Raw genomic sequence first — 25,516 nt, 5'->3', positions numbered from 1 at the left:
ACCAAGGCCCACGTCTCCTGGTGGCACCACACAAGTTAGAGTCACTGGCCTTGATTGAATAAACTAATAATTAAGACTTTGAAAAACAAATTTTTCTGTATTAACCTAACAGCATTAATAATTAACAGTTAGAAAACATAAATGAAATCTAAATAGGCTAATAGCACTGCTCTTTAAAGCTTACTCTTCATTTTTCTAAATGAAGAAATAGCCTGCAAATATTAACTGTGTATATATCTTTATGTAAGTGCATATAAACATATGAAATACAAATTATTTAAAGAGCAAACAAGTAACTGGCTTTTTGGAACTGTTGTTTTCAATTACCATAAAAACATCTAATGTAAACTGATTAAATTGTTTCCCATAACTAAATCTTAAATGAACACCTTTTATAACGGAAACACTTGTTTTAAACCTTTCTCTTCAGTGAGGTAATTCGATTTTTAATAAAGAATTTGACACTCAGCCAATCTCTATTTTTGAGAGCTTGTGGTTCATTTTGGATGCAGGCTTCACACTCTCCCTTTCCTGGCACTTTACATATATTTATAAATTTGGCCAAATGTTTTTCCACTGCTCTTATTTCTTCTTCACTCCACATTCTCCTCTTCACTTGTTTATGACCTAAAAATTGCACCACAAAATTCCAATTAGCAGAATATAAACTTCTGTATAGCTTAGTTAAAAAAAGAATCTTTATTATAGCACTGATGTGTACTCACCTTGGCAAACACTGTTAACTTTTGTTTCCTGTACTTGGCCCTGAGCTCGTTTCATCTGCTTAACTTGCATTTCTAAACACAACATAATCAATTGTTACAAAATTTCAAGAATTATTTAACCTAATCAATTTAAGAAAATGTTGTCAAATTATTTTAGGAATAGTTAGAAAACCATAAACTTTAACACCAATGGATTTACAAAGTAAGATGAAATGTACAAGAGCTTACCTGCTTCACCTTCATGATCACTTAATTCTTCCTCACTTTCTGATGTTTCATTTTCAATCACTACTTTTTCTACAGTAAAAAAAGATCTTTTAATAAAAGTCAAAGAAAAAATAGGAGCTACTTTTAAATACATCACTATACACGATAGTCAAATACAAAACTGAACTTTGAATACTGAGAAAGAAAGTAAATGCTTACAAAATTAAATTGGTTCAGGAATTCTGGTAGAGAATTCTACTATTTAGGAATGTAGTTATGAACATATTTATGTTTGAATAGTTTGGTATTATCTAAATCTTGTTCACTTCAAATGGACCAGGGCCATTCGGTTAGGTTAGCTTCAGAGTATGTCTGTCTTTATTGAAAAAGTAGGTGTCTACAGTACACTAAATTATCAGCATGTGAGGCATACTTCAAAATCATACATTTTGGACATATTTGTATAACCAAAGTGGAGGTGGAAAGGAGGAGGTGCCCTTGTCATGTCAAACATGACACATCTGCCAAAATTCATAACTATTTTTACATTTACAAATGTTGTCTTTGCTATGCAGTATGCTATGTTTGGCTATGCATATGTATACACTAGGGCAGAGAGATCGAGAGAAAGAAAATGGTCATTACCAGTTGGATCAATGGTGATATCATCCAGATTTTTTCCTTTAAACTCTCCAAGGCGCCCAGTTTCCAGAGCTAAGAGAATTTTGCTGATCTTAGCCAACTGCAAAGTGCCTTCTGGGAGACGATAGTATTGCCTATGCACTCTAATGTCATGCCCAAGGAAATCAGCCAGCTGATCCAATTCTGTATCGTTCAAGTTAAGAACTTTTGACAGAGTTGCCACATGTTTTCGGAGTTTGGTCGATGAAAGCGTTTTAGGACTTTTTGCTCCACATTCTTTGGCAAAAAGCCGAATACAATCAGATCCACGAAAATGAGATAGAGCCGAAGGTCTTGCAAACATATAGTTGTTGTCACATGGCACACCACAAACATCTCTTTTTTCTGCAAGCAACTTCATTGCTCTGTGCATAGCTGGTGACAGCAGTATAGGAACCTTCCTTCCACGCTTGCCTTTAATTTCAATTCTGATAAAGTGATGGCAAAGCTTTTGCTCTAGTTCCGAAAGAGCAAGAGCAACATCTCCATGCAAATCTGATACATCTCTTAACAAAAAGGTATTTAGAAGCATTCTGGAAACTTCTCCTTCTCTTTTGCGATTAAACAAAATAATTTGTGTTAAAGTGACTTTTGCAAGGCTTGCCCAGTTTCTTGCAGAGGCCTCAGCTAGAAGATTTTTGTAATTTTCTTCCTGTTTGTCATCAAGATACAAATGCATTTTTTTCACATCTTCGGTAAAAGGCAAAAGCTGAGGTGCATTCCACTTTGACTCTCTCAAACATCTTAGGGCTACAGACGAAATTAGCTCATTCCACTGGGTTTCATAAATTTTTCGGAAGCTTTGAGCATTTTTTACCATCATTTCATTTTCTTCTACCATTGCCTGGGCTTCCACTATATTTGATATTTTCTGAAGGCTGTGGCCAAGCTTCAGTGCTAATGAAGGAGTTTTCATCGTGCCACTCTCCTGGTCGTACCCAGCAACACATTTCACTGCTGTTACTACATGTGGAAAGCTAGATGGAATTATGAAGTCTTTCATATTTTGCAATGGTGTTATTCGTCTTGCACATAACAACAAACGACCAAGCTCTCTAATCTTCTGACGAATGTATTCATGTTTAGATATGTCTGAACCGAGCCTGTTAAAGAGATGTCGTGCTATTTGTAAAATGCAAGGATCCTTCTTGACTATAAGTGAAATGTCGTCTTTTATCATTTCACTCATTAGCTTCCAAAGGCCACTGTCAACACCAGGAGGCACAGGTTCAGCAAATGCACACAAAGACTGGACCCTATTTTTTCCAGGTTTTGGTTGATCACGTTTTCTAAGCTTGCAATGTTTCATGTGTCGCCAAAGATTGTGTCTTAAAAAAAAACCCTGACAATTTAAACAATGTGCAAAATCTTTAGATGGCAAACAATTTCTAGGTTGTCTTCGAGGTACGAGCATTCCTTTCCCCATTTTTAAAACTTCCACATTGTGAGCAAAATTGCCTCTGTTTCGAAGAAGATCTATTTGAAGTCTTCTTTCTTTTGATTTTCTTGGAAACTGGAGAGCTTTAGCAACTTCAGTCTCATTGTGATGAATTTGTTCAATATGCCTGGCAATTTTTGCATAGGACTTACCACAGAAAAGGCAAAACTGTTTTTTGTCATATACTCTTCCTCCACCAGTTTTTACAGAAACTGCCTTTACAGATACTGGATCATATTCTTTGCTTTCAGAGTCTGAAACAGTGGAATCAGGTACAGGTCTATCATATGTGGAACATGACGCAGAGGATTTCTCATCTTTATCTATTTTGTCACTCATGTGTGCTGATAAGCTGTCACTACTGCAGTCTGGACTATTCTCTTCTGATGACTTAGGAATGTAGTCATCATCGCTTTGGTTCATACTGGAATCTGATGACTCGGAACAGTTTCGAAGCATCTCTTCGCTCACCTATTAAAAACATAAGAAAGCCATCTAGAACCAAGTCCCTATACTGCATACTGATTTACAAGTGTTGAAAACTACATTATTGGATTAATGATTGATTTGTTTTATATTTATTATTAATAATGTATATACATGCAGCAATTGCTTAATATTTCAAAACCCACTATGAAATACTCAAACTGTTACTTTTATAGTGAAAATATTGAGTTATAAAGTTTATGCCATCGAGGTATAACTTACAATAACACTGTCAGAGCGCCTAAGTTTTGGCACAGTACAATCAAGCTCACTCTCTTCTAAAGAAACTGGTTCAGTGTCAGATCCACTGTTGTCTTCAGTCTGTAAAAATATAACTGGATGTCATATTCATTGGACACACATTATGATGTGTTAGTATTAGTACTGTTGTTAACTGTTGTTAGTAGTAGTAGTAGCAATATTCCTACTATTGCTATCATTGTTGTTTTTTACTTTTACACTTTGCAAAGGCCAGTTACAATCAAGTACTTTCTGCTCAAATAAGTGTTAAGTGTCATTATAGGCAATTACAGGGATAACAGAATACCAGATTTTATAGTATGCTGTACATAATGTACATTAAATGAGATTATGCTTAATACATTTTTCAGGCCAAATCTTGAATGTTGAATATGGAGACAAGACAACAGTTTGTTAGGTCTTAAGAATAAGTGCAACACATACAGGAGAGTCAACTTTTCTTCATTAACTATCAGTATTAGGACTGTCATTTATAGCAGTTCATTTTTATTATGGAGACCTAAATGAATCAGAGTGAGGTAAAAGTACTGAAACACCACCAACATTCCTAGTGAGGACTTACATATATTTCAGTTCACATTCACTGTGGGGACATAGAGTAAGGGGTGAGCAGGAGTCAATCTATCTTTTATATAGCTATCCTTGTGGGAACTCGCACACATTTCAGGTCACAACCACTGTGTGGACCTAAACTAAGTGGGTGGACAGTGGCACAAGAAACCCCATCATCACTAACTAACCTAGTGGGGGCTCGCACACATTTCAAGTCACAAGCATTGTGTGGACGTAATGCAAGGGGGGGAAGGTAGCACAAGTAACCCCATCTTCAATAACTGCCCTTATGGGGACTCTCACACATACTTCAGGTCATTCCTGTTATGAAGATCTCAGTGAAGTAGAAAGATGTTTTAGGATTTAAAACACAACAAGCTGTCCTTGTGGGAACTCGCACACATTTCAGGTTAAAACCACTGTGTGGACCTAAACTAAGTGGGTGGACAGTGGCAAAAGACACCCCATCATCACTAACTAACCTAGTGGGGACTCACACACATTTCAATTCACAACCATTGTGTGGACCTAAAGCAAGTTGGGGAAGGTAGCACAAGTAACCCCATCTTCAATAACTGCCCTTGTGAGGACTCTCACATATACTTCAAGTCATTCCTGTTATGAAGACCTCAGCGAAGTAGAAAGATATTTTAGGATTTAAAATCTATCTTTTATATAGCTATCCTTGTGGGAACTTGCACACATTTCAGGTCACAACCACTGTGTGGACCTAAACTAAGTGGGTGGACAGTGGCACAAGAAACCCCATCATCACTAACTAACCTAGTGAGGACTCACACACATTTCAAGTCACAAGCATTGTGTGGACGTAATGCAAGTGGGGGAAGGTAGCACAAGTAACCCCATCTTCAATAACTGCCCTAATGGGGACTCTCACACATACTTCAGGTCATTCCTGTTATGAAGATCTCAGTGAAGTAGAAAGATGTTTTAGGATTTAAAACACAACAAGCTGTCCTTGTGGGAACTCGCACACATTTCAGGTTAAAACCACTGTGTGGACCTAAACTAAGTGGGTGGACAGTAGCACAAGAAACCCCATCATCACTAACTAACCTAGTGGGGTCTCACACACACATTTCAAGTCACAACCATTGTATGGACCTAAAGTAAGTGGGAGATGGTAGTACAAATAACCCCATCTTCACTAACTGCCCTTATGGGGACTCTCACACATTCCAGGTCATTTTCATTAGGGGGACCTTAGTGAAGTAGGCTGGGCAGTAAGAAATACGTAGCAATGACACATTTCCTGTGAGGATTCAGATATATTTCAGATCACTCTCATCATGAGGACATAAAGCAAGTGAGGAATACAGTTAACAGATCTTATGGGTAATGTCTATAGAATTTTTAAACAAAACAACTTTATGAAATAAACTGTAGCAGATTAAATTTAAAAACAAAATAAGACATTTTGCCATTAAAAGATATATACTATGTATTTCTAGTTATATTTGTTAAGTAAAAAAACTGTACCTGCTCATTAGTAACAACTGCTTCTTTCTCTTGAGGTTCAGAAGTCTTTTCAGCTAAGCTATGACTGAGGGCCTTCTCTCTTCCATCAGGGTTCTGAGGAGAAGGCAAAAATAATTAAATGATTAGCAAAATAAAAGGATAATATACAGTATAACATTGTATCATTAAGTGATGTAAAGTATTGGTCTAATAAAAAAAGTTTAAGGCAATAAAGAATATTACCTGTTCATCAATAGCAAGAGTGCCTTTTACTTGTGCCAGTGTAGGCTGTTGAGCCAAGATCTGGCTTTGGGCAACATCCCTTTCCCCAGTGCCCTAAAAAACAGAATATTGATCAAATGCATAATAAAATCAGGTATGCTGTTATCACTTTCCAGTCTTATATGCAATAATAATACTTCTAATACTAAAATGAACTTACTGGTTTCCCACTTGATGAAAGATGTAAAAACCTTTGTTGGATTTTTTAAATATCATATTTTGTCATAAATACTATATGAATGCCCAAAGTAAATCTTTGATATGACTTGACTGTTCCTTATAGTGCCTAATTCTCATTCAAAGATACTGTGAATCAAAAATTACACACTAAATCAGCAGTAGTCACATTTCTATATGCACTATACAGTATGTACATGAAATATTATTTCATATGGGCTAATTTATATTTTACATAATCCAAAAAGCAACCTATTACAATGGATATGTTTAACATCAAAAAAAGCCTAAAGTGTTCATATAAAAAAATAAGTAACTTTTCAGTTACTTGAATAGTTTCTGGGTTTCTAAGTCTTGTAGATGGTTGTACATTTTGCATGATTTACATGATATCACAAAAGGATAACCATATTTTTTCTTCCTCTTTAAACAACATTTATTCTTTTGGTGTGTGCACTTAATTTTTCTTTCTGTCATATGTTTCATTCAGAATTGTTTATGTGCTACAAAAGTTGGAAACAACTTTCACTAAGTCATACACTGTGTATGTTTTCTGAAAATGTATAGTGCAAATATCAAAATTATGCTAATCAATACCAATATGTTCTTGTTTAGGAAAATCTAGTATGCAATTAATGATTTTACCCTACATTTATTCTTTCCTCTCTTAGTTTCCTATAATTAAGTGTACACAATCCATTTTCATACTTTTAATTGAAATTGTGGGACTATATCTGTGTTTCTTAAATTTATTATCATATAAAAATATATTTCCACTTCCAATCACACAGCTTTATTATCTAAAAATAGTGAAATAAGGTGTATAGACTCAGGCAATGTAATACATTGCAATGCATGTATAAAAATAAACATCAGTACTATTGTTACTTCTTTAAAAAAATCTTTATTAAAATAAAATGCCTGTATATATTAATAATGTAGATTTAGTTACCTTGTCATTTGTCTGTAATGGTGATGATACAATGGTGGCTTTTTCTTTTCCCTGCATACAGACACAAAAATAATTACTTCACAGGTGACAACAACCTAAGCTAATCCTAAATACATAAATAAAGACTACAGTTCTTACCTGCTTTCTCCAAGGCCATGGTCCATCTCCATAGCTGTATGTGATTTCTTCACCAGGAAGAATATCTCTTAAAGCAAACAGGCAGAGGTGTGGCATTCCATCTACTGCCAGTTTCTTGATTTTGCAGTTTGGACTTTTGTGGTTGTCATTTATCATTCTTCCCACAGAGCCATCATCTTTGGCTCCATCAATGCTGTAACAGCAGTACAGTTTAAATACATACATAAAAATGACTAATATATATATATATATGTGGCATACACACAGCCAATTTACCTCATGTATTAGAACGAGTAGTGCTCCGTGGAAATAATCGTGTAGCACATTTGGGTCTGAACCTGAGAGGATTGCGCCTCACTTAACTGAAAAGGACTATCTCGAGAAACTGACACAAAAGCAGCTCCGCGATCGCTATGTTGCAGACAGAGCACTTGGAGCACTTCAGACACGTTTCAGGGCTGCTACAGTCCATCTGCCCGAGTGTGCGGCCGCCAGCGTGCCTCACAGGGCAGGTGGACAGTGGGCATACGAACTGCCTCTGAGGCAGAGAGGGGCGGACAGAGGGTCGAGGCAGCTGGCTGATTCCACTAAAGTGCTCACTAACTGCGGTGTCTGAGAACGCGGATCTCGGAGCTGCTTCTCCAGGAGTCCCGACGCTTCAGACTGCATAAGATATTTGCGTTACACGTGCGCTATCAGGTTATTATTATGCCGTTTTTTTAATGTTAAAGCGGGTTTGTTGTATATATCATAAAGTATTTTAAACATCATTTATTTTTTATTCGGGGACAGGGAAACCTGATTATACTGTCTGGCAGTATTACTTTGTTCTGCCGTTTACTTTCATTCTGACGTTTTGTTAACTATTGCAATATTGACTTCGGAAGAGACTGTAATACACTTTCACCATAAATTAGAAAAATAAATACAGCTCACCAAAAACTTTTCCCATTCCATTTAAAGTCGAAAAGAAAGACGGCAGTGGCAGGATGGTACACTCGCCTCCTCCTCTCACTTTCAGCCCTGTCTATTAGCTGACCGCGGTACTCTGCCACAAAGTCACCCCTTTCCAATGCCTCCACCGCAAACACTCCACGTCCTGCGAACGACCGAGTATGTCAAACGTACTTCGCTAATATAACTGCAAGGTTAATAATTAAAGAAAAAAAATGGTTATAAACAACTTACCTTTCTCTGAATTGATAAATTTAATTTCCAATCCGCGTTTGTCCGAAGATGACCTCACATACCGAATAGCGTCGCTTTCCGGATTTATTCGTTGTCTTTTCATTTTCAACATACGTCTATATATATATATATATACAAACATATACATATAAACTCCCGAATATAAACATGCATAATTTGTGTTTTAAAATGAAATGTATAATAAAGCCGACATATAAAAATAGCCAAGCAGGGTCTTCTTAAAAACGAACAAACACAACATATCCTGGCAAATGTTTATCCAAGCAAAGCTTTATGTAGATAAAAACGTCATCTTCATTGGCTAATAATAATAATAACGTTTAACTACTTACTCTAACATCACATGTATTAAAATACTGTTTACCTTTTTTTACAGTTTGTAATTTATCCTTTCACTCTATCAATCTTTCCTCCATATGCAGGCACCTAACGGTAACATCCGGTGTAGCTGCCACATGACCAAAAGTGTGCTTAACCCTGCAGTACCGTAAAGTGCCTGTAGGGGGTGTTAAATGCTGTGATCATCCAGCCCCAAAACACACTGCAGTACCGCAAAGTGTCTGTAGGGGGTTTTACACACTGTGAGCAGCCAGCCTCAAAACACACACACAAATTTTACTCAAAGAAATACGATTTTTGGGGTCATGGTAGATTTTGATGGTACACCCCTTAGGAAGCAATTTTGCATTAATTATAATGGTCAGAATTATGGGGACCTCATTTTTGGTCCCCACTTGGTCAGAGGTCCTCACTGTGTTGGTGTGCAGTCAGGCGTATGTCCCCTTTGAGATAGTAATGCAAGTACACACACACAGACACACACAGACACACACACACACGCAGACACACACAGACACACACACGCAGACACACACAGACACACACACACACGCAGACACACACACACGCAGACACACACAGACACACACACACGCCCCGTCCAAAGCAGCAGATGCTCCGTCTCTCCAGTGAGTTCAGTTACGTCTCACACAGCCGACCTTCACACACATCAGAAGTAACCAGAAATGCCCCGTTGGCAAGTCCTGGGCTTCTTTGATTGGGCGGAAATGAAAAGGGCAAATCGCCAGATTCACTAGTAACCATGTGGGCTGTTCAGCAAACACAGTGCCAACCGTTTGATGAAGCTGAAGAGTTCTTGAAAATGAAGCCCTCCTGGGTCGAACGTTGACGCCTCCAAAGAGCGTCTTTCCCTGTCATAGACTGTTGCCTAAGGTTTTTCATTATTATGGAGTACGGTCGTTTGCTCCAATTTGTTTCACGCAGTTATTTGCTATTTGGTGGTTGTTAGCCAGGGTGGCACGGTGGCGCAGTGGTGGTGCTGCTGCCTCGCAGTAGGGAGATCTGGGTTTGCTTCCTGGGTCCTCCCTGTGTGGAGTTTGCATGTTCTCCCCGTGTCTGTGTGGGTTTCCTCCCATAATCCAGTTAGATGCATTGGTGGTCCTAAATTGTCCTTGGTGTGTGTGTGTGTGTGCCCTGCAGTGGGCTGGCGTCCTGCCTGGGATTTGTTCCTGCCTTGCACCCTGTGTTGGCTGGGATTGGCTCCAGCAGACCCCCGTGACCCTGTGTTAGGGTTGGATGATGGATGGATGGATGGTTGTCAGCACAAATATAGAGAGAGCATCAGGCCTCCTTGGTATGCCAGGCTGATCTTCAGCTCTTTATGCTGAGATTACTGGCAGCAATGGCATCGCTCGACTACGAGACACGGTGATAATTTTACCCACAATGCACAGCATTTCCCATAGTCCGATCGGCCTCCACATTCACACCTCATGTGAACCTCCCCAGGATTCCCTAGACACTGTGCCGAGACCACCACCTGTCATTTCTGTTTCCACATCTGCTGAAAGGAATCGGACTGCAGACGTAAACTCCCCAGGGAAGCGTGGTGTGAAACTAACACAGTCTCACTTAGATTGATGACAACATCCATCACAGAGTGGAGGACAGGGATGTCCATTTCACTATTAAATGCTGTGAAGAATGAAAAGAGAAACTCACTGCAGTTTCGTTCATCGGAGCCGTCACCACAGTCGTTGACGGTGTCACAGAGCCAACTTATGGGGACGCAGTTGCCATTTTCACAGGAGAAGAAGCCCTCTCGGCAATAGACTGGACCCTTGGTTGGGCAATTGTCTTCATCGCTGCCATCCGCACAGTCTTCCAGGCCATCGCAGCGCCATGACTGTGGGATGCACACGTTGCTACCGCATTTAAATGCAGAAGGAGAGCAAGTTACACCTTGAAAAAAAAACACAGAGCCAGTTAAAACCCAGCAGATCTCTCCACACTTCTCACTAAACCGGGGCCCCGTTGTCTTCAGTGCCACTCGGGTCACGACTTTCACCGTTTTTAAAGAAATTCTGTTATTTTGTTTATATTTTCACCACCATTTTCTTTTTCGTGGGCACTGCCATTTCGTAGTTCTGTTGGGTATTTGTTTCTTCTCCTTAGGGCCAGGGGTTTAGACAGTTTTCCTCTCTCCCTAGTAAGTTTTAAAAGAATGAACTTCTGCTGCAGTGCCCGCTGCTTGAGTTTGGGGCCAGGCTTACTTTGAGCAGGTGAGGCCTACTGGTATTTTTTTAGGCCTACCTGGAAGTTCTGGCTTCTTTACACGCTGGAGTCAAACGAGAGTTGCCAGTTAATCCGACTTGCACGTACTCAAGTACTTTCAGTTCGTTTTCGGATTTTTTTGGATCTGCAGATCATATTTTCGTTGTTTTTACTCTTTACGTGTCTCCGTGCCCTCACATGACCTCGATTTCCTCATTGATGATGTAGTTGGCGTGATTCTATCAAGATGTGACCGTTTCAGTATTCGCCGTCCCTCGGTGGGTAAACACTTGTTCATTTTATGGCAGTTAGCTTATTTGCAAGGACAGTCTTACACCGGGGTGGTCTTTGGCTTCCTGCTTACACCCTTGACTTTGATTTTCGCCCCTTGGTCTCTTTTGACCCGTTACGCCCCTTACTGCATCTTGTTTCCAATTCCGTATGCCACTCACTATAAATAGGGCAGAGTGGTGGCTCCGAGGCTAAGGATCTGCGCTGGTATCCGGAAGGTTACCTGCTGCCAAAGGGGATCCTACTCCGCTGGCGCACTTAACCTGCACTTGCTCCAGAGGGCGCCATACAATGGCTGACCCTGTGCTCTGACCCCATGGTAAGAAATTCCTAGTACTTAATATGGATACTTAATTCCTAATACTAATAATTCCTAATTGTATAAGGTGCAAAGAAAGAACAAATGACAATGTGTACGCCCCTTACCATCAATAGTCGCCATCTTTTTTCCACTCACTCACTCACTCACCAGGGTCAGTACAGTTGGCCTCATCGGTTTTGTCCAAGCAGTCCGCAAATCCATCACACCAGTACCAGCTGGGGATACAGCGACCTTCATCACAGGAAAAGGAGAAGGGTCCGCAGACGTCTTCTGGGGGTTCCGTGGAGTTGTCAGGGGTGCAGTGTAAATTATCACTGGTTAGCTTCATGCCATAGGGGCACCCGCATACTCGCCCATTAGGGATGGCAAAGCAGAAATGGCTGCAGTCGCCATTCACGGTCACGTTCAGGTTGCACTTGTTCTTGATGCCTATTGGTAGAGTCACCGAAAGGTTACAGTCCTGCAAAGCCACCATTACGGGGGGCCTAGGAGAGAATCGGAGCGTCTTAGGCCTTACCTGTCTGATGATGCACGTCATACACCTTGACGGCCATGATGTTGGGGATTCCTTGGCGAATTATGTCGATCCCATTGGCATCTGCCTTGCTCACTCGGAATAAGGCCTGGAGTCTCCAGTCAGACACGTAGAGATGCTCTGCATGATCCATATGAAGAAGAAATGGCAGGTTGTCGGGCACATTGTACAATACGTTTGTATAAACAACAAAATAAGAGGTCCTCTGTCCAGCAGAAGAAACCACAGGCTGCTTAACTTAAGTTATTCGTTTCACTTAAATGAACCCTGATGAACTAACTTACAGAGGAACCTACAGGACCCCTAACTAGCGTAAAGTGGGCCAAAACCAAACCAGTTAGCATAAAGAGGTCACCTCCATGGACAGCCAGGCTGTAGGGATGAGTGATCTGTCCAATGCTGGAGAAGGTCTGCCTGGCCAGGCCGTTGACGTCGCTGTGCTCTATGGTGTCGAAGAGCGCGTCCACCCAGTAGAGTCGGAGTGTGGTCCTGTCGCACACAAATTGTTACATTTTTAAAAACGATCTGATACCCTACAGGGCGGCCGACAGCACAGTCTAAAGATAATGTCCAGTACCTGTCAATCGCAATTCCATTAGGCCACCCCAACGTTGTGTTCACAATGGGAACCTTGTTGGAACCGTCACACCAGGCTCTCATAATTCTTGCCGGCCGCTCCCAGTCAGTCCAGAAAAGGTAACTGTGAGGAAGGGACAGAGCAGAATTACGCAATCGAATGATTGACCGGTCACCTTCAAGATGTCCTCCCTAAGCTGACGTCATCTCAACAAAGCTGACGTCAGGGTCTTACACCGCGACGCCTGTCAGGGGTGAGTCGCATTCAGACACTGCAGTGCCAATGAAAAATGAAACCAACAAATGGCTTGGATTTCTGTTAAGGCCAATTTGAAAATGGCAGAGCAAGTTCAGTGGATGTGCTGATGCTCCTCAAATTTCATTTTTATTGTGTTTTGTTTATTTTTATATTTTATGCCAGAAGCTCCTAACATCGTCCCCTCTGACTGTAGAAATGAATCTGGAAACGGTTTGTGTATCAGAAATGAAAAAGAGCTTTAGGATGGCAGCTCAGTACAAATGCTACTCCAGCACTGACCCACCGACTCCTTGTTCTTTCTGGTAGCTCGCTGTCCCTTTGAGGACGGGTCACTTTGGACACACTAGCCGGACATTGAGTGATGGGATGGGTCACTTTGGGCACACTAACCGGACATTCAGTGACGGGATGGGTCACTTTGGACACTGAGTGGCATGATGGGTCACTTTGGACACACTAGACGGACACTGAGTGGCATGATGGGTCACTTTGGACACACTAGCTGGACATTCAGTGGCAGGATGGGTCACTTTGGGCACTGAGTGGCATGATGGGTCACTTTGGACACACTAGCCAGACACTGAGTGGCGGGTGCAGCTTCACCCTTTTTACAGGCTGGCACTCTAGCTGGTCATTTGAACAATAAAGGCCAGTTCATACTGCTGCTGACTTGGCACTGATGTCACCCCCAGCTTGATCCCTTTGAGAGCTCCATTGTCCCCAGCGACCACTTCTAACTCCTCGTAACCACACACAAAATCTTCCAAACAGTCGGGTGGTCTTCTCTTTTTGCTGCGGTCATACAGCCCAAGGGTGTCGAGCACTGCACTGTCATGTGGTGCTGCAGGTGTTTTTGGTGCTTAGGGGTGGTGCTGTCATCATTATATGCAAGCAGGGAGACCTCTTCATGTGGAGCTCCAATGGTCACGGTCTGTTGGTGGTCTCTCATGCTGAACTAATGCTACATCCAGTGTTCCAGACCCCCAGATCTCAGTTTCAAGACTCACCATCAACAACTCAAAAAAGCCCAGCAAGTTGTTTTGTGGTTTTCCACGCTGCTCAGCACATTACTAAGTCGTACTGGAGGTCTCCTGCTTATCCCACCGCTAACACCAATTTAGCACTACCTGATACTTGCCAGCAGTGACCCAAAGGCTTTTTTCTCATTTTTTTTTTTGGTTCTTTAAGGTAGCTGGCTATCCTTAGAAGTTGGGCTTATTTCAGCCAGTGTGGCATGCCCACCCTTTATATAAGCTGGCATGAAACACACAACGCCAGTTCATACTTCCACCGCCTTGGCGCTAATAACATCACTAACTAACTAATGGGTCTCAGGCGTCCATCCCAGAAAGTGTAGGGAGGAGGCAGGATGGCACTGGTCCATCACAGGGTGAACAGACTCACACGCAGGCACACACTTTAATGATGCCACGCTACCTAACCTGCATATCTTCAAACTGTGGGAGGAAACCCATGCAGATACGAGGAGAGTCCACACAGGAAGAGCTGGGGTACGAACGCCAGCCTCCTTAGTGTGAGGCAGCAGTGCCACCCCCCTGCCACCCTGTTACACTACTATAAAAAAATCAAATGTATTATTGTAAAGGATCAACTGCTCATTAAAATGTGAAGCAGGAACAACTAGGAACTCACGACAGCCTTACCCAATTCCAGGGTGCACCACAATTCCTCTCGGCTTTCCCAGATTGGTGATGATATCCCGCCTTGACTTATCCGTCACTTTGAAAGCTGTGATGGTCTTATATGTAGAAGAAGTCCAGAAAAGAATTTTGGAGATCCAGTCAAAGGTCATCGCTTCTACCCCTCCAATCCGGTGACCCAAAATCACCTCCAGGCCTATAGAGACACAGAAAGACCAAAACATGGAAATCATCCCAAATGTTCTCCATTTAGTTTAGCGTAGGATGTCCACTAAGCCACTGGCCACTATGTCACCCTACTTTGATGAACAACAGAACGGTGACATCGAAAGAAAGGCAAACACCCCAGGTAGGTAAAGAGCAGACACTCGTTGTAAGCGTTAATAAAGCTTAGGACAGCGTGGTGAGGAGGTCGGGACGTCTGGCCACACAGGAACGGCTTTTACAATTCCTCAAAGTTTCATCAGAAGACATCTAACTTGCCACTTGTACGCCCCTCGATGTGACGTCTGGTCGTTGGGTCCATGTCTGCTGAGGTGGTGCGCACTGGCGTAGCAATGGATTGGGCAGATTGTACAAAGCACAAGGGCCTACAAGCTTGGGGGTCCCACTTGGGGACATATAGATTTTTAAAAGATTTTGAATAACTTCAACTAAAATAGCGGTTTCACAGTCTCGATGCAGTGGCTTCAACGTTCAGTGTGTCGTCACCATCAACTCTGACCTCGATGGCTGATGATGAATTGTATGAAGCTGCCGATCTTCTCGTTGAATGCTGTACTGTAGCAACGACTTTTCACCGGCGTTTTGCACTCAATTGTCGTCATTCTGTCTGTGTTTTCAATCCATCCTGTAAGCCAAGTCGACTGTTCTCTAAGTAGCTGAACTGTGGCTGACAGGTCACTGTGTCCCGTCGTCTACTTTCAGTGATGTCTGCATGGCTAACAGGTTACTGCCGACTACGCCATTGACTGTTGCTGCGTGAGGATGATCATCAAAACTCATCAAAAATGACCTCAGAGGCATCACAGCGCAAGACGGACTTAGTGGCTCAGTGGGACTCATCGCAACAGGAAGTGACGTCATCACGCCCGCTGGAACCGGAAGTAACACCATCATAACAGGAAGTGACGTCATCACAGCTGCCAGGACCAGAAGTGACGACATTGCAACCGGAAGTGACATCATCACAGGTGCCGGGACCAGAAGTGACGACATTGCAACAGGAAGTGACATCATCACAGCCGCCGAGACCAGAAGTGACGCCATTGCAACAGGAAGTGACGTCATCACAGGTGCCGGGACCAAATGTGACGTAATTGCAACAGGAAGTGACACCATCACAGGTGCTGGGACCAGAAGTGACGTCATTGTAACAGGAAGTGACATCATCACAGGTGCCGGGACCAGAAGTGACAACATTGCAACAGGAAGTGACATCATCACAGGTGTAGGACCCCCGTGGGATTTCCCGTGAATGGTCTGCAGAGGACTGAGAGAAAAAGTCAGTGCACCTCGCCAGCCCTTGGTCAGATATGGAATTGTCACTCTTCGGACCCTTTAGCTGCCTCCCATGCGTACGTGGGTGACGGCGTGTTATTTCCACACCGGGCTGATCAGGAAACTGTCGGCGAGACCACCATGGGAACCGAAAACTCTTCAGTAAACGTTCAGAGCAAAAAGAAACCCGGAAAATGTTTGCAGTGTAAGAAAGGCGCTATATTGTGCCCGACCTGGGACAGACTTGACATGGGAGGCGCGTATAAAAGTACAAAAGACTTTTATTTTCTTCAGCTGGAGGGCACGTCTTCCCAATGAACCCTCCAGCAACAACACAGTGCCAAGCACTAAACACTGAGTCACCACACTCCTCTCTATTTCACCACCACTCCTCCTCCACAGCTTTGTCCTCCTTCCACCCGACTCTGGCCGCTAAGTGGGGTTCGCTGGCTCCCTTTTATTGGGTACCCAGAAGTGCTCCAGGTGTTTGATTGCTGACATCTGGCTGCACTTCCAGGTAAGGTGAAACCAGTGCCCAAAAGGGGCCAGCCGCTTCTGTTGCAGTACCCCTTGGCAGCGCCTGCGGAACCCCACAGAGCTGCAAAGAACTCCAACCCCCATGAAGCCCTGGGGGAGTCCGAGTCACCGCTGCAACCCAGGGAGGCTGCCATCTAGTGTCCAGGGGGTCATACTGGGCTTCCCACCCTTGTCCCCCTGGCAGATGTTGTGAAGGGGCATCCCGGCCAGGCATGGACCTCGGCCATCCATCACAACATAGAGAGCTGCTGATATCCACAATCTCGGACAACAAGTGGACGCCAGCGCTGGTTATGATTCTTTAACATCTTTCCCCAGCCTGATGTTAGACTCGCACCATTTTATTGTGTTTGCTCCATGTGGCCTTGGGGTGTCCCTAACCTTCTATGTGTGCCCTCATTTCCTTTTACAGATGTAACATCGAGACAAGTCCAAGGGTGCATCATACTGTATGTGGGGTGGGCTTCTCATACTGGTGGGCTGCTGGGACAAAACCGATGAGGCCAACTGTACTGACCCTGGTGAGTGAGAGGAAGAAAGATGTCAATTGCTGATGTTAAGGGACAAATGAATTGTCCGAGGATTACAGCAAATGGAATTGGGAAGAAGAAAAGGCAGATGATACAAACTGAAGTGAGTTGAAGGACCACACAGCCACAATGGGCCACCCTGCCTATGCTGTGACCACCTAGACAGTCCACTACAGGGAGCAGGGACACTAGCTGTGATGTTTTGGTCGTTTTGTCCCTCTAAGTATTCCTCTCCCATCCTAAATAATCCAATATCAGCACTCAATTTCTTCCTAAGCTTTCCATGGAACTGCTGCAGCTTTCCAAAGCATTTTCTCGAAAACGATCCTCTCTGGATCTTGATGGTGGAGACTTACCTGTGCCGTCGATCTTGGCCTTGTAGAGGCGGCTGTTATAAATGTCACTAAAGTAAAGGGTCTCCTGTTGGACATCATAGTCCAGCCCAGTGAAATAGGAAGACGTGGCACTGATGGGCAACATGACGTCCTCCTGCTGGGACACGTCCAGAGGGATTCCTCGAATGATGTTTTTGGAGGAAAAGAGGAGAAACCTGTCCAGCTCTGATGGGGAGAAAAAGAGAAAAGAACTTCAGTGAGTCCTCTGGAGAGCCGGGGGGTCAGCTTGGTGTCTCCTCAATGAACAGGCAGCTTAGAGGGTCTTCAGGTCCACCGTCACTATTTGCAAATTTCGTTAAGTTGCTGCCTTTTGCTAAAATATCTAAATTCATTTTTTTTTTCCCTCCGAGTAAAACTCTCAGTTACGACGATTGACAAACTGAAGAGAGAATTTAAAGTAAAATGGAACGGCCCACCGACACCAGTCTTCAGACCCCTTGCAATGACATGTGAACTTTGCTCAGGTGCATCCCATTGAGACGTGTGGGGTCCACCTGGGATCACTTCAGTTGAAGGCACACGCCTGTCTGCAGAAGGTCTGACAATTGAGTAGAAACCAAGCCGTGAGGTCCAAGGAAGTTTAGAGAGGGGATTGTGTGGGGACAAAGATCTGCAAAAAAAATGTCTGCAGCCTTTATGGGTCCCAAAAGCACAGCGGACTCCATAATTCTTAAACTTAAGAAGTTTGAACCCACCACGGCTCTTACTAGCCTGGGCAATCAGGACAGAAGGCCCTCAGTAAGATGGGTGGGCCAAGAAGCTGAGGGTCTTGCTGGCTGCGCTCTAGAAAACCTGTGTGGAAATGGGAGAAGCTTCCAGGGGGACAGCCATCACTGCAACACAATTTGGGATTTATGGCAGAAAGATGGACCAGATGACACATGGAAGCCCACTTTACGTTTGGGAAAAAGGCACCTAAAGGACTCTTAGACTGTGAGAGATAAAGCACTCTGGTCAGATGAAGCCAAGATTAGCATCAAGTCTGGAGGGAACCAGTAAACTCATCACCTGTGAAGTGCCAGTCCGATGGGGCAGCATGGTGTTGGCAGCAGCAGGGACTGGGGGACAAGTTAGGGTTGAGGGAGTGCTGAACGGAGCAAAATCCAGAGATATTCCTAATGGAAACTTGCAGCAGAGCACTCTGGACCTCAGGTTGGGCCAAAGAGTCACCTCCTGACATTAGGGACAACTCTGGGAAAGGCTTTGAGTGGCCCAGCCAGAGCCGGGACTTGACCCCAATCAGACATCTCTGGAGGGACCCGACACTGGCTGTCCATCAGGTTGGGGAACCTGCAGAGAAGAATGGCAGACGATCCCCCAAATCCAAGTGTGGGACACTCGTCACGTCAAACTGGCAGAAGATCTCTCAAATCCAGGGGTGTGAAGACTTCAGGGCTGGAATGGCTGCCAATTGTCTTCAACAAAAGGGTCTGAAAATTTGTGCCACTGGGATAGCTGAGCTATTCATTTTTAATAAACCCAAGTTCACTTTGGTAATTCTGGGTGGGTTTCCTAAACTTTTTGTTCTTACTCCCCCCCCCCGCCCAATCATTCCATCTACAGAGACACACAACGCTTGAGGGGTGTCACAGAGAAGAATGGCAGGAGTTCCCCAAATCCAGATGCATCAAACCCAATAAGATTCTGGGCTCGATGGGCTGCCACGGTTGGGTGGGTTTGGGAGTCCGAATACTTTTTTTCACTTTTTAAAATTTTTAATACATTTACAGAAATTTCCAAATTCCTGTTTGTCACTTTGTCATTCTGGGGTATCGAGTGTTACTTGATGAGGGAAAAAAAAATATGAACTAAAATATTTTAGCAGACGGCTGCAACCTAAGAGAATGATTGAAAAGTGAAGGGTGTGAATGGCATGTCAAGGCGCTATATAGATAGATAGATAGATAGATAGATAGATAGATAGATAGATAGATAGATAGATAGATAGATATGTGAAAGGCGCTATATAATAGATAGATAGATAGATAGATAGATAGATAGATAGATAGATAGATAGATAGATAGATAGATAGATAGAGACAGGAAAGGTGCTATATAATAGATAGATAGATAGATAGATAGATAGATAGATAGATAGATAGATAGATAGATAGATAGATAGATAGATAGATAGATATATGAAAGGCACTATATAATAGATAGATAGATAGATAGATAGATAGATAGATAGATAGATAGATAGATAGATAGATATGTGAAAGGCGCTATATAATAGATAGATAGATAGATAGATAGATAGATAGATAGATAGATAGATAGATAGATAGATAGATAGATAGATAGACAGACAGAGACAGGAAAGGTGCTATATAATAGATAGATAGATAGATAGATAGATAGATAGATAGATAGATAGATAGATAGATAGATAGATAGATAGATAGATAGATAGATAGATAGATAGATAGATAGATATATGAAAGGCACTATATAATAGATAGATAGATAGATAGATAGATAGATAGATAGATAGATAGATAGATAGATAGATAGATAGATAGATAGGAAAGGCGCTATATAATAGATAGATAGATAGATAGATAGATAGATAGATAGATAGATAGATAGAAGTGAAAGGCACTATATAATAGATAGATATATTGTTAGATAGATAGATAGATAGATAGATAGATAGATAGATAGATAGATAGATAGATAGATAGATAGATAGATAGATATGTGAAAGGCACTATATGATAGATAGATAGATAGATAGATAGATAGATAGATAGATAGATAGATAGATAGATAGATAGGAAAGGTGCTATATAATAGATAGATAGATAGATAGATAGATAGATAGATAGATAGATAGATAGATAGATAGATAGGAAAGGCGCTATAGATAGATAGATAGATAGATAGATAGATAGATAGATAGATAGATAGATAGATAGATGTGAAAGGCACTATATAATAGATAGATAGATAGATAGATAGATAGATAGATAGATAGATAGATAGATAGATAGATAGATAGATAGATAGAAGTGAAAGGCACTATATAATAGATAGATATATTGTTAGATAGATAGATAGATAGATAGATAGATAGATAGATAGATAGATAGATAGATAGATAGATATGTGAAAGGCACTATATGATAGATAGATAGATAGATAGATAGATAGATAGATAGATAGATAGATAGATAGATAGATAGATAGATAGATAGATAGGAAAGGTGCTATATAATAGATAGATAGATAGATAGATAGATAGATAGATAGATAGATAGATAGATAGATAGATAGATAGATAGATAGATAGATAGATAGATAGATAGGAAAGGCGCTATAGATAGATAGATAGATAGATAGATAGATAGATAGATAGATAGATAGATAGATAGATAGATAGATGTGAAAGGCACTATATAATAGATAGATAGATAGATAGATAGATAGATAGATAGATAGATAGATAGATAGATAGATAGATAGATAGATAGATACTTTATTAATCCCAAGGGGAAATTCACAAATTTCATATATATCAGACATTCATACTGATCAGTCCAAAGGTCCAGTGTAAAGTTGGCCCACAGTGTCTGCCCACCGCTCTGTGTTTGCAGCCACCATAAGGCGTGGATGCCACTTACTGATGCAGCTGTGGCCATCTTCTTGGAGGTCGTATCCCAGACGACACTTGCAGCGAAATCCAAGCCCACCGTTGTCGGACCGATGGCTCAGGACGCAGATCTGCTCACAGCCGCCATTGTGCTTCCCACACGGACTTATAGCTTTAAAGAGAGAGAGAGAGAGAGACCATCAGAAGAAAAGCAAGAATGGACAAGGATAACGCAATCTGGTCTACGAGGATCCCCATGGTGGGCTTCACAAAAAGGCCAGAAGTCAACCGGAGACTGCAGGGTCACTCCATGGTGTGCTTTGCATTTCCTGCTTCTTAACTCTCTAAAGAGCTCACTTTAAGGGGCTCGAGGAGTAGAGGTGATGACACCCTTAAACCAGGGGTCTCCAACTCTGGTCCTGGTGGGCCGCAGTGGCTGCAGGTTTTCATTTTAACCATCTTTGTAATTAGTGAGGTGTTTCTGCTGCTGATGAACTTGTTTTGCCTTCATTTTAATTGACGTGACTCAGACCCCTTAGTTCAGGGGTGTCCAACTCTGGACTCCGGTCCTGGTGGGCCGCAGTGGCTGCAGGTTTTCATTCTAACCATCTTCTTAACTAGTGAGCCATTTTTGCTGCTGATTCACTCATTCGGCCTTTGTTTTAGTTGACGTGACTCGGACCCCCTTAGTTGTTTCTTTTTCCTTAATGAGCAGCCAAACAATAAGGAGACACAAAACAATTGACCAGCTAACCTGAAAATTAAGAAAGATGAGGGTCTCGGTCACGTTGATCTGCTCAGGTCACCAAAACATCTTGACGGTGGTCTTAAAAAAAACAGAAAATCAACAGCCTGCTGTGGCAGAACGAGAGCAGCAAAGAGTCGTGATATTCAATGATGGCCTTAATGAACTGCAAGAATCGGCTTCTCATTAAGGAACTGGTTGGAGTGAAACTGGCTGGAGTTGGACGTTCCAGTTTAGCTGGTCATCTGTTGGCTCGTTTAACCATTTAATGACAAAACAAATCGATTCAGAGGGATGACTCCTTAAAAACAGGCCTATTAAAATGAAGGGGGGACAGAGTTCATTAGCAGTGAAAACTGATTAGGAGAAGGGTGGGAATGAAAACCTGCAGCCACTGCGGACCACCAGGACCAGAGTTGGACACCCCTGCCTTAAACCATCTTCAAAATACGAACGTCCCCTTACCCACAAGTACCCACGGTACGGATCCAAGTGTTTTTTTCCCTTCGGCTTCTACAACCCATTCACCTCCATAACTCAAAGGGGGTCCTGAACAAGAAGAAGCAGCAGGGTGGGCCATTTATAAGAGCATAGAAGGATTTCGAATCGTCTGCTTAAAAGGAGAAAGGCTGTGGGCTGATGATGTACAGGAGGGTGCACTAGCTGAAAATAAGGGGGACACTGGTTCAAAATGGCGATGGAAAAGATCCACCATTTATTCAACAGCTAAAAAGAATTTCAGATCGAAATGCAAAAACGAGTGTAGGTAACGTTCTGCATTTTGGCCACAGGAAAACGGCAGCTTTGTGGTCGTGAAGAGTTAAGTAGGTCAAAGCTGACCTTCTCGAATTTCGCACCAAACTTTGAGCGCCCTTACAGCGTGTCACGTAATACGCAGGTTATACGTGTTAGTTAACGTGAACGCGAGATGCACACAGAGACCACCGCATACATACGAGACTCGCTAGAGATATCACGGATTAGTGGGCTGGGTCTCCCCCTGAAGGTGGGCGGGGCTGGGCGGGTGATTGACAGGAACATGTCACCCAGCTACGCTGAGCTCTGTGCTCCACCAAACCCTGGGACGTTCACGTTACGCTCCACACTACAAGCTGGGGGGCTCCTGGGGCACTGGATAAACGGAGGGGATCAGGGAGTGGGACACGACAAGCAACTCTGGGAGACAACTGGGAACACTGGAGAGCCAACGCAGCTTCGGTAACAGTGCAGGATTAGCCGTGGCTGGCACTTCACGTGATGTCTCCCGTGGTCATAGTTAACACTGCGGATCCTTCATTGGTAAATTAATGTGCCCGGGTGTCGGGCTCAGCTCTCATTCGCCGTGCGTGTCTCAGTCTTTCCATCTCGTGCCAGTATTATTCACGATGTCGCAAAGTGGCAATAACTATGGGCAGCTTATATATTGTGTTTTGCTTTTTCTTTGATTATTATCCATTATTATTACTGTCTTTATGGTGAGGCCTCAGAATCAGAAAACTACAAAATGGCATCAAAAGTGTTAATTTCCAGCAAGGGGTGCCATAAAACTGCATGTCCTTCATCCTCCAATGTGGCCTCCTACTCCTCTTTGGGACTGGAATTTGGGATGCTTCGTAATATTTCCTCATGTCCTACCCTGAGGTTGAACAAAGTCGTCTCCTTGTCCAGCTTTTAGTGCAATTCCCAAGAGTAATTCCGAGACAGGTGACAAGTACGGGCCCACAACTTCAACGTTCTCAGAGGCATCGATTAAAGCAGTAATTCTTCCGGTTCTCGAGGACACACCGTGGAAGTGAAGGGGAAGTGCATGGAGGACTGACACCAGGAAGGTTTAGGCAAAGAGTTATGGGAATCGGGAACAAACAATTGAGACTATGGAGGTGAAGCTGAAAACCTTGAGAACTATTAAGAAGGATCTGGAGAAGACAAGGGGACAGCTTAGTGACTCAAAAGTGTCAACATTGTCATTGCAAGTTTTGCCAAAACTCCACTGTCTTCGAATAAGACAATAACAAGGACAGGACCTGGAAAACGAGCTCAACTGAAGTCAAGAACAACGAGTCCAACTGGTGGCAATAGAAACTCACAGCTATGGGGGGCACACCAGAGCTGAGGTCGTGAGTCAGTGCTGCAGAGTAGCGTTTGTGTTGGCAACAATCCTTAAGAATAAATGAAGAAAAATTACCCCCCCAAAGTGATTAGGACCTCTTGTACTTGCCCATCGGCTGGAGAGTTGGATGCAGGACCACCACATGCCCTGGACGCTCTGTTAAGCGATACAGGACGGTAGCTTCTTCTCCACCACCGAAGCGGTTGGCTTTGACCAAACCCATCTTAGTCCAGTCAGTGAAGTAGACGTTACTCTCAAATACCACCAGGCCAAATGGGTGCGGCACATCCGCCCCACCAGTCAAGATCATCCTCCTGAAAGAGAACAACGAGCAGATGAGACGTCAACTCCAAAGACAAAAGTCCAACCTACGCAGGAGGAACGAGAGCGGCGTGAAGCTGAGGGGGAGACCGAGGGACGGAGGGTCCACTCGGCCACCGCGCCTCAATGACTTGCTCTTCTTGTTGAAGGACTTTGGTGAAGAACCGGAAGACAAAACGTTAGCAGAGAGCAGAAGGCAATCCGACCTCACGTCAAAACAAGAAAGAAACAAGCGGGAGTGCTCTCCGCTCGACTTTCTCGTATCCTCGGATATGGGGATGGATAAACCGCAAGACAAGGAGAATATTTTTAGATTATGGACATTAAAGAACCATCAACAAGAAGTCAAATCAAATTAATAAGATAATGAACAATTATTATAAAAGTAAAGTGGAATAAATCGGACTCTGAAGCTGCAGGAATTAAAGGTAAAGTATGACTTCATGTTAGTGGAAGTGACTCAAAAGTTGATAGAAATCTACGTTTTGGTTGACCGAAGTGAAAGCGTCTTTACAAACACACACAGACAGACGTAATTCCAAAAATGATATTTTCGGACTCTGGGAGATCTGAAACGTTGAGATTCTTCAAAATCTCGAGGTCGAATTTATGGACGGTTACAATGAATTCTCTATGAGAATTATAATCGGACTCGAGGAGATCTAAGACATCGAGATTTGAATTTTTGGACGATTACAATAATTTCCCTACGAGAAAGTAAATCGGACTCGGGGAGATCTAAAACGTCGAGATTCATCAAAATCTTGAGGTCGAATTTTTGGACGATTACAATGATTTCTCTATGAGAAAGTAAATCGGACTGTGGAAGATCTAAAACATCGAGATTCTTCAAAATCTCTAGGTCAAATTTTTGGACGGTTACAATAATTTCCCTACGAGAAACTAAATCGGACTCAGGGAGATCTAAAACATCGAGATTCTTCAAAATCTCAAGGTCGAATTTTTGGACGGTTACAATGT

General features: G+C 42.6%; 1 protein-coding gene across 1 annotated transcript in view; it reads right to left on the bottom strand.

The window, feature by feature from the left end:
- The window catches only part of lrp2b (low density lipoprotein receptor-related protein 2b), a 218,375-nt gene that overhangs the window by 153,126 nt on the left and 39,733 nt on the right, over positions 1-25,516 (bottom strand). Inside the window, exons 12-20 of the mRNA XM_051936218.1 lie at positions 24,323-24,528; positions 21,391-21,531; positions 17,729-17,932; positions 14,809-15,001; positions 12,887-13,009; positions 12,665-12,798; positions 12,292-12,429; positions 11,922-12,203; positions 10,610-10,849 (exon numbers count right to left, since the gene is read on the bottom strand). Coding sequence (XP_051792178.1) covers positions 10,610-10,849; positions 11,922-12,203; positions 12,292-12,429; positions 12,665-12,798; positions 12,887-13,009; positions 14,809-15,001; positions 17,729-17,932; positions 21,391-21,531; positions 24,323-24,528 — 1,661 coding nt within the window. The remainder of the gene's footprint in view (positions 1-10,609; positions 10,850-11,921; positions 12,204-12,291; positions 12,430-12,664; positions 12,799-12,886; positions 13,010-14,808; positions 15,002-17,728; positions 17,933-21,390; positions 21,532-24,322; positions 24,529-25,516) is intronic.

This window comes from Erpetoichthys calabaricus, chromosome 14 (genome assembly GCF_900747795.2).
Source record: "Erpetoichthys calabaricus chromosome 14, fErpCal1.3, whole genome shotgun sequence".
Lineage (NCBI taxonomy): Eukaryota > Metazoa > Chordata > Cladistia > Polypteriformes > Polypteridae > Erpetoichthys > Erpetoichthys calabaricus.
The sequence above is the reverse complement of the archived record's forward strand: the minus strand, read 5'-3'. Positions and strand labels throughout refer to the sequence as shown.